Source organism: Protobothrops mucrosquamatus, unplaced genomic scaffold, assembly GCF_001527695.2.
Source record: "Protobothrops mucrosquamatus isolate PMUCROS unplaced genomic scaffold, P.Mucros_1.0 scaffold28, whole genome shotgun sequence".
Classification (NCBI taxonomy): domain Eukaryota; kingdom Metazoa; phylum Chordata; class Lepidosauria; order Squamata; family Viperidae; genus Protobothrops; species Protobothrops mucrosquamatus.
In genome coordinates, this window is record NW_015386413.1 from 3319919 (window position 1) to 3333569 (window position 13651).

General features: G+C 44.2%; 1 protein-coding gene across 1 annotated transcript in view; it reads left to right on the forward strand.

Annotated features, from left to right (window-relative positions):
* FGFRL1 (fibroblast growth factor receptor like 1) overlaps positions 1-1698 on the forward strand; it is an 89421-nt gene extending 87723 nt beyond the window's left edge. The window contains exon 6 of the mRNA XM_015811066.1: positions 1121-1698. Coding sequence (XP_015666552.1) covers positions 1121-1530 — 410 coding nt within the window. The 3' untranslated portion in view covers positions 1531-1698. The remainder of the gene's footprint in view (positions 1-1120) is intronic.
* Positions 1699-13651: the final 11953 nt, after the last annotated feature.

Genomic DNA, 13651 nt, shown 5'->3' on the forward strand with positions numbered 1-13651 from the left:
TCAGGCAGGTCCATTAGGCCACCGCTGGTGCCCGGAGTGGCACCCCACCCAGCACAAAGGAGATGAAGCAGCTGGCTAGCTGGCAAGTACAGGTGGTAAAGCATGCCTCCATGCGCTCGCTGGCTTCTGTGTGCGGGGGTCTCTGGTGTCGGCTAGCGGCCGCCACTGCCTCGCCTTGCCCTGCAGCATCCCCGCCCTACCCCCTGCCTCACCCTGTAAGACAAGAGGTCATGTGTCTGATTAACGAAACACTTTAAAGGACTTTCAGGCATATTTTTATCCTAAAAGCATTTATTAAGGTTACAGAGACGTCAGTACGGCATGGTGGAAATGCTTAGGTCTGGATTCTTTTCCGTTACACATACATTCTAATCATTTTTCCCCGCCCCTATTTTGGGGTCATGGTTCACATCTTCCAATTAACTTGGAAGATGTGATTTACTTCCTGTTTTTTTTCCCCGGGCTTTCCTTATTCTCCTCCCCTTTCACTGTTGCCTGATTTAACTATAAAAATACCAGACAGTTCTGCATATTGTCAAAGCAAGAATATACAGTGTTTGCAGCGTTGACATCCGGCCCCCCCTTACAAAAAAGGACAGATCCTGTAAAGCAAACCAAAGCATAATGTTAAGGGTTATCTTTCGGTTTGTTGGGGTGTTTCACATGAAACCTTTTGACCAATCTATTAGCCTTTACTACACTGGATTTCCTGCCCACCGCCCCACCCACCAGAGACCCCCTGGATCTCCCCCAATCCTGCCCAGTCCCCACAGGCATCCCCTTCACGAGCAACATCAAAGGGACCACACCTACCCCGGCCATGCCCACTCAGTCTGCCATGACCCTGAGGGCACCATAATGCTGATGCGGCCCTGGCACTTTACGATAAATAAGTGGGTTTTGGGTTGCAGTTTGGGCACTCGGCCTCTAAAAGGTTCGCCATCACTGTTCTAAGTTCTTCCATTCCACCTCAGTGTCCGCTTTGAAATGGCTGAAAGAAAGACGCCAAATCAGATGTAATTCAGGGAGGTGGAGGCCAAACCCAGCTCCATATTTTGACATTTTCTCTCCTGGTTCTAATCCCATCCCCTCAATTGTTCTTGTTCTTTCTGTCCTGCAGATCCCAAGTCCCCAAGTCAACCTCTGGCACCTTCCTCTACCAGCAGTCTTCCGTGGCCGGTCATCATCGGGATCCCGGCTGGAGCTGTCTTCATTTTTGGGACAATCGTTCTCTGGCTCTGCCAAACCAAGAAGAAGCCGTGTTCTGCTCCAGCTGCTACTCCGGGACACAGGAGCCAGCCTCGCGACCGGGTCTGCACAGCCCAGGTCTCCGATAAAGACTGCTTGTCCTCCATGAACTATGAGGAATATGTAGCCCAGCAGCAGCATTTGCTGACCCAGGGGCCAGTCCTGCCTTCCAGCGCGGCTTCCAAAATGTACCCAAAGATTTATACAGACATCCACACCCACACCCATTCCCACGTGGAAGGCAAGGTACACCAGCACCAGCACATCCATTACCCGTGTTAAAGAAGGTCCGCCATTTTAGAACGTTGTGACGCGAATCGCTTTGGATCAGCCGAAACGGCCGGGAAACTGTGGGGAAAACTCACCCGACACAACCCAACGAAACACGGTGCGTTGTCCAGGGTGTGTTGTTACTGTGACCAGGAAGTAATGAAGGAATTCCCAAATGGCAAAGACGTTCCTTTGGAAGCCCGCTTCATCTTGGAGTAGAGCTGCTTCAGTGGCCTGCTATAACCCTACAAGGTCAAGAGGGTTCCATCCGACCCCATCTCCTCAAAGCCAACCGCACAACGCCAAAGTGCCAACGCCAAAGGGAAGCGTTTGAGTGGCCTTATACCAAGAAGATGGATGGATGAGTGTGTGGGGTTGTGTGTGTGTGCGTGTGCGTGTGCGTTTGTGGGGCGGTGTGTTTCAAGTTGTGAAGCCAAGAAATGCTGCCGTAGAGTTAACAATCACCAAACTCCTCGATCTCTAGAAAGCCTTCTGACCCCCAAAACGAAGAACAATGTATGGCTCACTTTTATATTTATATTTAATTATGATCATGATGAATTGATAAATGATGATGATGATGATGATGATGATGATGATGATGATGATGATGATGATGATGATGAACTGGAACTGCCGACTTTTTTAAAATTTAGGACCAGGATGGTATGTAGGGATATGGAAGTTCACAAAAGTCAAGATGGTGGCCTTTAAAAGGGGTGGGACTTTGGTCTCCTGTTTAAGGTCACCATGTCCGTAAAGGCCACCTTGTCAATGAAGCCACCATCTTGATGTTTTTGACCCCCTCCATGCCCCCTCCCCACCCTTGTATTCTTCCCTTACCTGGCCATCAGATTTTTCATGGATTATAGCAGAAGAACCTCTTCGTGACAACCCAAATAAGCGGAAGTGTCTTGAAGCAAACGAAGGTCCGTTGTGTCTCAGGAACAACTCATTTCTGTAATACGACTTGCAGGTCGAGAGAGACACGTATTTCACTTCAGTTCGAAGGGGAGAAACAGGCCACATGTGACCGTATTAAAATGGAGTCAAGGCAGATTCAGTTAAAAAAGAAAAGAAAAAAAAAAGAACGTAAACTTTAAAAAAAAATATCTATATAGAGTTTAAGCGAAAATCGTGTATATTTAATTTATTTTGTAAAATGTATATTTTCTTCCGAAGTAAGCATTTCTAAATCCTATCTTTGACCACGGATTTATTTTTCCCCAAAATAATTTTTAATCGGGATCTCGAATGCCCTGTGCTTGCAGCCCTAACTATAATGGGGCCCAGTGATGTTAGCGCCCTTCAAAGGATGAACCATCTGGTGACATTTGGATGCAAGCTCTGCCCCTTTCATATTTGCATGCACTATTGTGATACAAGTACACAAAAGGGAGAGCTTGATACCGTGATGTCACAGTGCACGGTTTGTCCTTCTGAAGTCCTCCGAATTAGGAAAGGGCACCTTTATGCTATCGCTCATCATTTTCTAGGCAATCCTCTTGTTGGTTCAACAAAACGCGGCCTTGCGGTTTTGTTCCAAGAAGCCATTGTTGAAAAACAAGCAAAGTTCTGTCACTGAAACAAGAGGGGTTTTTCAATGAAATCACCCTACAGTGGCACATGGCAGAACCAAATATGAAGAAGAATTTCAATGGCAAGGTCATAACTGATGCCCAAGGATTTCAAGGTTGGAGCTATCAAATGTTTCGCCTTGAAGAATATTGAATTAAGATTGATTTTAGGAATTAAGATTAATGAAGATTAAGAATGCTATCATCGTATCCCATTGCATTTCATCACGGGAGGTTTTCAAGAAGAGACTGGACAGCCGTTGGTCCAGGATGGTAGATGTTCTCCTGACATGGGCAGGGGGATGGACTAGAACAGGGGTCTCCAACCTTGGTAACTTTAAGACTTGTGGACTTCAACTCCCAGAATTCCTCAGCCAGCTAAAGCTGGCTGAGGAATTCTGGGAGTTGAAGTCCACAAGTCTTAAAGTTGCCACGGTTGGAGACCCCTGGACTAGAAGATCTCCAAGGTCCCTTACAACCTGATACTTCTAAGTTCTATGACTGCAGATATTATGTTTCCTACAATCAATTCCTTACACTGTTGGAGAAACCTAAATGTTATGGTGATGTATGAGGAATACGTCATCCATTAAATTAAATGCTGCTGTACTACAGGATTCCTAGAAGATCTGCTCATACCTGATAAATATGCAGGGAGGCAAAAACCAAAACAAAAAAAATATCCAATTCTCATCTTTTTCAAAGTAAGACTTAGGTTGCCCTTTCAGAAATATTTTATTGCTTTGGAAATACAATGGATATGGGGTTATGATCGAAGCGTGCCATCAGATTTTGCATCCGCGCATCCTGCAAGTCTCTTAGGCTGTTAGGGTTGGCTCATGAAACTTAGAGTTCATGGATAAAGCACAGTTTTTTCTTGGTCTGTTAAATCAGTTTACCAGGTTTAGAAAGACCAAGACATGGAAGAACAGAGGTGCATCCAGATGTTCAAAGCCAGGTCAGAAATATAAGAATGAACGAGCCTTAAATCGTTAGCTGTTCAGAGCAATCCGCTAAAAGGAATGAAAGTAACAACTAACTATGCAATTTTTGTTAACGTATACAGAACCATGATGAAGGTGTGATTGGTTGGTTGATTGAATAAGTAAATAAATTTTATTCACACACTGCCTTATCAAGTCTTCATGCCTTTCGAAGTGATCACCTGAGTTAACTGCAATTTACATTCGGTCTCTTCTGAATTATTGCCAGGCAATCATTTACGGAATTTTTTTTCTTAACTCTAAGGATGGTCTAAATTAAAACCTTAGTTTTAATATAAATTAATTTCGCTTTTCAATTTAATTAAAAACAATAGCGCATTGGCCAAACCAAGCTGAATAAAAATCAACCTTTCTACTTGGAAAGGGAGAAACTCCATTGAAAGCTTACTCCAATAGCTTATAAAAAAGGAAAGCCTGTTGGTTAACTTAGAGAAGGAGGAGGAGGAGGAGGAGGAGGAGGAGGAGGAGGAGGAGGAGGAGAAGGAGAAGAAGGAGAAGAAGAAGAAGAAGAAGAAGAAGAAGAAGAAGAAGAAGAAGAAGAAGAAGAAGAAGAAGAAGAAGAAGAAGAAGAAGAAGAAGAAGAAAGGAGGAGGAGGAAGAGGAGAAGAGGAAGAGGAGGAAGATTGCAAGAACATATTAACTCTGTTCATTTTTCTATAATCTTATCATAGATTCTATGATCCCTTTTTCTTTAGAATAAATCTGGATAAAGAAACCTCTCAGATATTCTTATTATTAGGTTGTCCTAGCGCAGGGGTAGGCAAGCTTGGCTCTTTTATGACTCGTGGACTTCAGCTCCCAGAATTCCTGAGCCAGCATGGGGGAACTATGGCCCCTTCCAGGACTTGTGGACTATAACTCCCAGAATTCCTGAGCCGGCATGGCTTAGTTTGGAAACCTCTCCCTTTCCCCTCAGCATGGCTGGCTCAGGAATTCTGGGAGTTGAAGTCCACGAGTCATAAAAGAGCCAAGGTTGCCTCCCCCTGCCCAAATGCCTGAATTTTGATCATGTGACCGTGAGGAAAAAATATTTAAATATTTAAACCAGGGGTCTTCAAACTTGGCCCTTTTATGACTGGTGGACTTCAACTCCCAGAATTCCTGAGCCAGCCTGGCTCAGCTTGGAAACCTTTCCCTTTCCCCTCAGCATGGCTGGCTCAGGAATTCTGGGAGTTGAAGTCCACCAGTCATAAAAGAGCCAAGGTTGCCTCCCCCTGTCCTGGCGTAATGTCTGGGCTGCAAAGATTGAAGTGGCCACTGGGTAGCAGGAGCCCTGCACACACACTTCTTATCTCTTACCTGCCATCTTGTGCTCACTTAGATTTTTGCAGCTTGGACAAGGATGCTCTCCACTGGACTTACCTAAAAAAAAATATAGCCTTGGCTATTGTTACCCTCCAGTTAAATCGTTGTTTCTTGACTAACATAATCTATTTTTAGTCCATGATTCAACCTATTCAATCTAAATCAAGAACATGTTTAAATTTATCAGTCAACCAGGTTTAAGCATTTTAAATATTTTGGTGTTCCCATTCTTCAGTTTTCATTTGTGCATGTCTTCTCTCATTCAAAATGGACCATCTCTCATAAAGGAAGAGGTCCAGGACACTTTGGTTGGCTGTTCTGTTTTAATAATTCCATATTACCTTAATTCCATCAAGTTTTGCATAAGAGGAGATATTGTATTTTGAAGGTGGTCACCTAAAAAAAATCAGGTTGAGATCTCAGCGGCCACCAAGGACACACATTTTCCAGAGCTTATAATTTAGCCAACCAATATTCCTAAATCAACTCAGAATAAATTCCATCCTTCCAGCTTGCATGGAGCTTAAATAGCCCCATAATTCTAAGCAAAACAACCAGTGAATTTATCATTTGTTTTGTAGAGGCTGAGTGCTCCATTCTTTCTGAGCTACCAGGGAATGCATTTTATTGAATTATGCTGAAATGCATGATTAGAGCTGATCTTCTCAACACATAGATTGTGTTCTTCAAAATTGTTGGGTTTCTTTTTTTCCCTTTGGACTTTGGCTCCAGAGATGACAAGAATGTCTACAGAGTTGACCAAGAATTCTAGACTTCCTTTTGTGGGATAATAGCCTAATTGGCATAGTCTGTCATTCACCAGAAGCGACAAAACAAGACAACAATTGTGCCTTCATTTATTTCAACAGCATACCACTGTTTTACAGACCCAGAAAACTGCTAAAAGTTGGTGGCATCTGTAACGGAGAGAAGAACTTTTGAGCTACAGTTGAGCTACAAAAATTGCATTAGAATCAAACGTCAAATTCCTTGTCAATAGGCTCTTGATGGTAAAAATGATCTTGGTATATCTATGCCTGAGTGTCTCTTACGTTTGTTTTGACAATCCTGTATTTGAGCTGAGAGCTTTGCTGAAGAACTGAAAATTAAAAGAGAATGTGAAATAACTGAATTGTGCCGTTAGTACAATTTATTATAAAGTCGAAAGAGAAAACCAGAAGGAATGGAAATACGGGTATATAAAAGAGGGTGTTGATTTATGTACGCAGCTTAAACCATTATTAAAATGTTACGGTGGCCCCATTTCAAAATGATAACTGGAATCGGGAGGTCCTCGGGGGGGGGGGGCGGGATGCTTAAAAAAAGTCAAAATGGCAGCTGCAACTTTACAATGGCTGCTACAACTTTACAAGGGATCTCCCACCACGTCACAAAAGTGATCTTCTGTGGTTCAACGCGGTAAAGAATTTAACGCTTTGGAATCAATCAAGTTATTCCTTGTGTGTTCTGGAGGGGAAGGATTTTGGAAAGTCACACCAATAGAACGTGGGTGTAACTTTGTGTAGTCACAGATACTCACAGCCTTTTAAAAGTATGGGCTGGTGGGGGAAGGGGTAGGGAGAGCGAAGGGAGAGACTTTAGTCCAGAAACAATTTTTTTTGTTCGTTGCTCACATTCTCAAACCAAATACTGATACGATTTCTTGTTTTGGAAGCATGAAGAACGTCCAGTTACTGGCAACAACGTGGAAACTTTGCCACGTTGGGGATTTTTTTTCCTCCTGACTTTCCAAACCATCCTCTCTCCAAGATATGACCCTGTTTATCTTCCATGCCCAAATGAGATCGGTCATCTACTGCCACCTGCTTTGGAAGTAAGAGTGAAGCAAGCACCTTAGGAAGATAAAGTAGGGGAGGGGAATAGATTTCAAGCCCTGCATAACCAAAGCTGAAAGAAATTTGAGGAGTTGCCTTGATCCATGACTACAACTCGGAGGCAACTTTTCAGTGTAATCTTGTGGTTTTATTTGGTTATACACCCAGACGCCAACAACCTCTGGGCAGCTTTTGGTCACGTGCCAATCTTGCGTCCATGCATTTAATATCGCAAAGGCTGCAGGATTGTAAATAAAGGCAGCTGATTAATAATGATTGGTTTTCAGTTCCTTGCATGGCGCAGTTCCAAAAGCCGGGAAGGGGGGGGGTTATGCACATTCTATTTCACATCCATTCTAACGAGAAAGACTCCTGTAATAAAGTTTGCTTGATTGGGCAAGCATCACTCCATGTTCTCTTGATGGACGCAAAGCATGTCTATGGAGATGCTCATTCATTCAGGTCATGGCTGTCCCAAAGATGCTTTTTTCAGGAGGTAACTGGAATTTTCTTGTTTTTCTTTGAAGACGTTTTGCTTCTCATCCCAGAAGCTTCTTCAGTTCTAACTGGATGGTGGGGGATGGAAGGATTTATACTCCTTGCAGACGGCTGGTCATTTGTCTCCTTTTGGAGAGGCGTTGAGGCCACTTGGAGGCTTATCTGTGTCTTCCTGGGACTTTCTTATTATCTTTGAAGACATTTCCCTTCTCATCCCAGAAGCTTCTTCAGCTCTGACTGGATAGTGGGGGATGGAAGGATTTATACTCCTTGCAGATAGCTGGTCATTTGTCTCCTTTTGGAGAGGCGTTGAGGCCACTTGGAGGTTTTCCTGGAGGTCATTGGGGCACCTGGATAAACCTCCAGGTGGCCTCAACGACTTTCTAAAAGAAGGCAAACGACCAGCTGTCTGCAAGGAGTATAAATCCTTCCATTTCTCCACCATCCAGTCAGAGCTGAAGAAGCTTCTGGGAGGAGAAGCAAAACGTCTTCAAAGAAAAAACAAGAAACGGAACACAACAGTTGCCTCAGGAGTACCCAAAGCATGACTTACTCAAAAGAGTTGTATGTTATCTCACCCTGAACTGTGACTCACGGGAACTACGGAAGAGATCAGAAAGATCATTTGGGTCCAAAGTGCAGGAAAACCAACCGTGATTAGTTTTAAAGGAACTGGACAGCAGCCTAAAGCAAAGATGCCATTGGGTGTTGACCTTCCCCATTGGGTCACCAGCGTCTCCTGTGTCCAGAATTGGTGCTTCCAATGCTCAGACCGGAAGTATGAGAAGAAGCTTCTGTTTGGCCAGTTCCTCTCACAGTTCCTGGAAATGAAGCCAGGATCATGCAGAAGGGATGGCTTTGGGAAGGGCAAAGAGCCCCCTGCCCCCCACACATACCTCCCAAAATGAAAGTAACTTCCTCCCTCTCTCCTTCCCCCTTTCTTTCATTCTTTCTTTCCTTCCTTCCTTCCTTCCTTCCTTCCTTCCTTCCTTCCTTCCTTCCTTCCTTCCTTCCTTCCTTCCTTCTTTTTTCTTCTTTCTTTCTTTCTTTCTTCCTTTCTTTTTTCTTTCTTTCTTTCTTTCTTTTTCTTTGTTTTTCTTTCTTTCTTTCTTTCTTTCTTCCTTCCTTCCTTCCTTCCTTCCTTCTTTCTTTTTTTCTTTTCTTTCTTTCTTTCTTTTTTCTTTCTTTTTTTCTTTCTTTCTTTCATTCTTTTTCTTTCTTTCTCTTTCTTTCTTTCTTTCTTTCTTTTTTCTTTCTTTCTTTTTCTTTCTCTTTCTTTCTTTTTTCTTTCTTTCTTTTTTTCTTCTTTCTTTCTTTCTTTCTTTCTTTCTGTTTCCTTGGCATTTGCAAGAACCTGAGTCAAAGCTGAACCAGGAGAAAAATCTATCTGTGGTGGTCATTAAGATCCGACACCAACTTAACAGCACGTCCTCAATTAATCATCATTGTTGAAACTGAAAAAAGGTTCCTTTCTCAAAGATGCCACAGATAGCATCAAAAGCTGTGGAAGACACAGCATTGTAGGAAGCAAGCCACAAATGACGCCCATTAGCAAATTTTGAAAAAAAAAAATCTCTAGTGGCTTAATATTAACTCTCGTCATCATTTGCAAAACGTTTACAAGGGTGACAGTATTTGTTCTACTCTCAAGGGGAAAAAAAACGGAAGGATGTGTGATGTTTTCCTATTTGCACAGCACGATCCCTTGTTTTATTTATTTTTTTCTTGGAAGATGTCCAACTCTGAACCGAATAGAATTTGGGAGTCCAGGCTAGTGGTGGACGCAGTGTGGGGCTTATATGAATGGAAGTCCACCTGAAGATGTTCTGAATCTAGACCTACTGATGGATACAAGATCCCCCAATCCCTGCCCATAGATTTAAAAAACAAAAAGCTCACAGCATCTGCCCAGGGAGCGACAGTTCCTGCCCTTCAACTCAATGGGAGCTATTGCATTTTCTGCGTCGCATGAGGAAAGCACATCTTCCTTCCCCTGTCCTCACCACTTTCTACAGGGGGACGATCGAGAGCATCCTGTCATACAGCATCACAGTCTGGTTTGGAAGCATCCCTGCTTCAGACAGGAAAGTGGTGCAGAGAGTGGTGAGGACAGCAGAAAAGATCATTGGCAGTTTCCTCCCTCCCATCCAGGACATGGCACAGAAGCGTTGCTTGAGCAGGGTCCATAAGATTATCTGGGACACCACACATCCTCTTCACGACCTGTTTTCCTTGTTACCTTCTGGGAGGAGGGGGCTTCGTGGTATCCAAAGCAGAACATCCAGATTCAGCCATAGTTTCATTCCATACAGCATTAACCTTGTGAACTCTCAAGCTTCCTCCTTCCGTTATATATTCAAGATGGACAATATTTAATATTTATTGGCTACGTATGTATATGTAGGGGTGTGGGTCTATACATATAGGGGTGTGTCATGTATGTGTTTCACTTTGAGAGCGGGCAACTACATTTTATTTTTGATGTGTGCCGTTGTGCCCACAGTAAAAAAAATGACAATAAAGGTTTATCTTATCTCACCTAATCCTACTCACTAAATTATCTCAGATTTGTGCAACTCCATTTGAGACCCTAAAATTTCTTCCGAAGGTTGACAAAGTTGTGTCTCACACACTCTTCTGAAGCCTGGTCAAGTTTTTTCAAGGAATGTAAAGAACGTAGAACATGTCTGCCACCCACCCACCCCTGCCCTCCTCCCATTCCTAGCATAACTGATGCAAATAGGTAGATGCATGCAAACATCCCCACTTTGGGCCATACTTGGGAGATTAGTCTGGCTTTGATCTCGTGTCTCAGAACCCGGACTTCAAGCTGAGGGATCAATTACCCTGCTCGGTTGCTGCATTGATTGGATTAGAGCATTGGGGGAAACTTGCGTGACTTTTCTTGCTCTCAATTTGTTATTTATAGGGCTTTGAACGAAGGCTTCTCTTTTCCAGAAAATAGTTCACTCGCCAGTTGAAATGGAGCTTATTTCAAAGCAAAAGAATGGTGTTTTCATTGTGTTTTACAGCCACGTGATTGATGACTTTTTACTTCTCAGGTTGTTGCAGACAGTGCTTGCCTGTCTGTCTTCTGCCTCCAAAAACAACATTAAAACAACAATAACAACATTTTGAATGCTCGCCTGTAAACCCAGAGCAAGGGGCCAATCACAGGTCTAGGGCAGCCTAGACCAGGGGTAGGCAACCTTGGCTCTTTTATGACTCGTGGACTTCAGCTCCCAGAATTCCTGAGCCAGCATGGGGGAACTATGGCCCCTTCATGACTCGTGGACTTCAACTCCCAGAATTCCTGAGCCAGCATGGGGGAACTATGGCCCCTTCATGACTCGTGGACTTCAACTCCCAGAATTCCTGAGCCAGCNGGAACTATGGCCCCCCTCATGACTCGTGGACTTCAACTCCCAGAATTCCTGAGCCAGCATGGGGGAACTATGGCCCCCTCATGACTCGTGGACTTCAACTCCCAGAATTCCTCAGCCAGCATGGCTCAGCTTGGAAACCTCTCCCTTTCCCCTCAGCGTGGCTGGCTCAGGAATTCTGGGAGTTGAAGTCCACGAGTCATAAAAGAGCCAAGGTGGCCTACCCCTGGTCTAGTCCATGCGGTTAGGACCACTACAGAGGATCGTAACCAGGTTCTCCTCCTGGGTGTAATGAGCACTTATTTTTCCAAGTGTGTTTGTAATTTATTTATTGTTTTAATCGGAATAAGGTGCTTTCTGCATTGGCTTAATACAACTTCCCTTTTGGGTGTTGGCTGGACAGTTTGAAAATGGTTCTATTGACTTTTTTCTAATCTCCATGATTGTCTGTCTTAAATAAGGTACTGTACGTAAGACTGTTTCAAAAGCTTATTCTGATGAAATCCTTGAAGGGTGAAACTTGTGTGAATTCGTGTCTTCTAATGGCCACATCCCAACTATTTCTCTAACCTAAGGTCCAGTGACCAGCAAAGAGCCCCTGAAGGCTTCCAGCAGATCATTCAAAGGTGGACCTGGCCAACTAGCTGGTGAAAATTACTTCTTCAAGACGATCGGTTCTGTTTGGCTATGAGTAGAGTTGGGTCTAACGTTCACATCTCTCCCTGACTCTGCTCCTGCTCCTCACCACGGTGGCACAGCAGGTCCTTTTCTTCTGGAGGACCACCAAGGAGCGTCTAGAGATGGAGCACAAAGGAAAGCAGCCATGTTATGTCCAGAAAAAGAGGGGAAGGGAACAAATTCCCAGCTGGATTAGAAGCCCAGCAGAACCCAAATCCATGGAAGCTTTGTAACTCAACACAAACCCCACCCAGAAAGCTGCAGGCAATTTTGTTTCTCGTTTGTTGAGGTGGCGGCGGTGGTGAAGGTTTTCACAAAGCATCCCATGTTAAATTTCAAGTTGACCATATGCACAGCTGTTCGTTTCTTCAAAGCTCAGTCATTTTACTGCTGCCTCTGTTGCCTTCGATGGGCTTTGGATCTGGTCCTACATGGCCAACATTTCCTGTTCTTTCAAGGTAGATCAATGCTCCTCGCTCTCTTTTATCTCGGCCTCCATAACTGAAGGTCATGTTTCTGCTATGCCCAAAGCCCTGTTTAGGTAGAGGCTCGCTCTCTCTCTCGCCCGGCTTTCTGCTCTCTCGCTCTCTTCTTGAGTAGCCTCTACAAGTGGAGTCTTGAGTATCAGCTGCATTCACTCCTTTGAAATTTGATTTGTCCTGTTGGTCCCAGAGCCTGACTATAGGCGGAAACTTTCATGTGACGATCCCAACTGGTAACCATGTGTATTTCAAGAATGCGGTGTAACAGAGCCCGCTGGATTGTTGACAGCCACAAGTTTCCATGGATTCCAGAGCTTTTGTTGTTCATTTGTTCTTCTACCGGGGGATTCTCTCGGGAACAGGTGGGGTTCAAGTTCAAGAAGACAACACTGCAGCCGTGTGCGCCGGGCAAAGAAGAAAAGACCTCTTCAAGGAGAACTTCCTGGCCACCAGACCCAGCCAGTGCATCACGGGACTCTCGGATATTATCCAAGGGCAAAAGACTGACCAGCAGCTAAGCAGGCACTGGGCCATCAGAACAGATGGACATCCATGGAGTAGCCAAGAAACAGTGTATGTACATCAAGTGTATTTTTGAGCTGGATTCCAAGCCAACAACAGCTGCCCACCCTTAGTTTAAATTCCTATAGTTTAGTGGGGGATCTACCAGGGCTAATCCCAACTTCAGAGCAGGTTTAAACTTTCAAAAATGTAAAAATAGCTTTTCCTGCGAGAGAAGAAGAGTTTTTTTCCTTTTTGACCTTCTTGAAATTTGGTGTGTAGTTAAAAGGGTTTGGTTCTAAGCAGTGGCTAGAATGCTGTATTGCAGGCTGACTCTGCCCACTGCCAGGAGTTCGATCCTGACTGGCTCAAAGTTGACTCAGCCTTCCATCCTTCCAAGGTCGGTAAAATGAGGACCTAGATGGTGGGGGACAATAGGCTGACTCTGCAAACCGCTTAGAGAGGGCTTTAAAGCACTGCAAAGTGGTATATAAGTCTAAGGGCTATTGTTATCCTTCCTTCCTTCCTTCCATCTGTCCATGGTGGGGCTGTGGTTAGAATGCAGTATTGCCAGTTAACTCTGCCCACAGCCAGGAATTCGATCCTGACCGGCTCAAGGTTGACTCGGCCTTCCATCCTTCCGAGGTCAGTAAAATGAGGACCCAGATTGTTGGGGGCAACAGGCTGACTCCGTAAACTGCTTAGAGAGGGTTGTAAAGCACTGTGAAGTGGTATATAAGTCTAAGTGCTATTGCTATTCTTCCTTCCTTCCTTCCTCCCTCCACCCTCCCTGTTTCTTCTCCTTCTCCTTCTCCTTCTCCTTCTCCCTCCCTCCCTCCCTCCCTCCCTCCCTCCCTTCCTTCCTTCCTT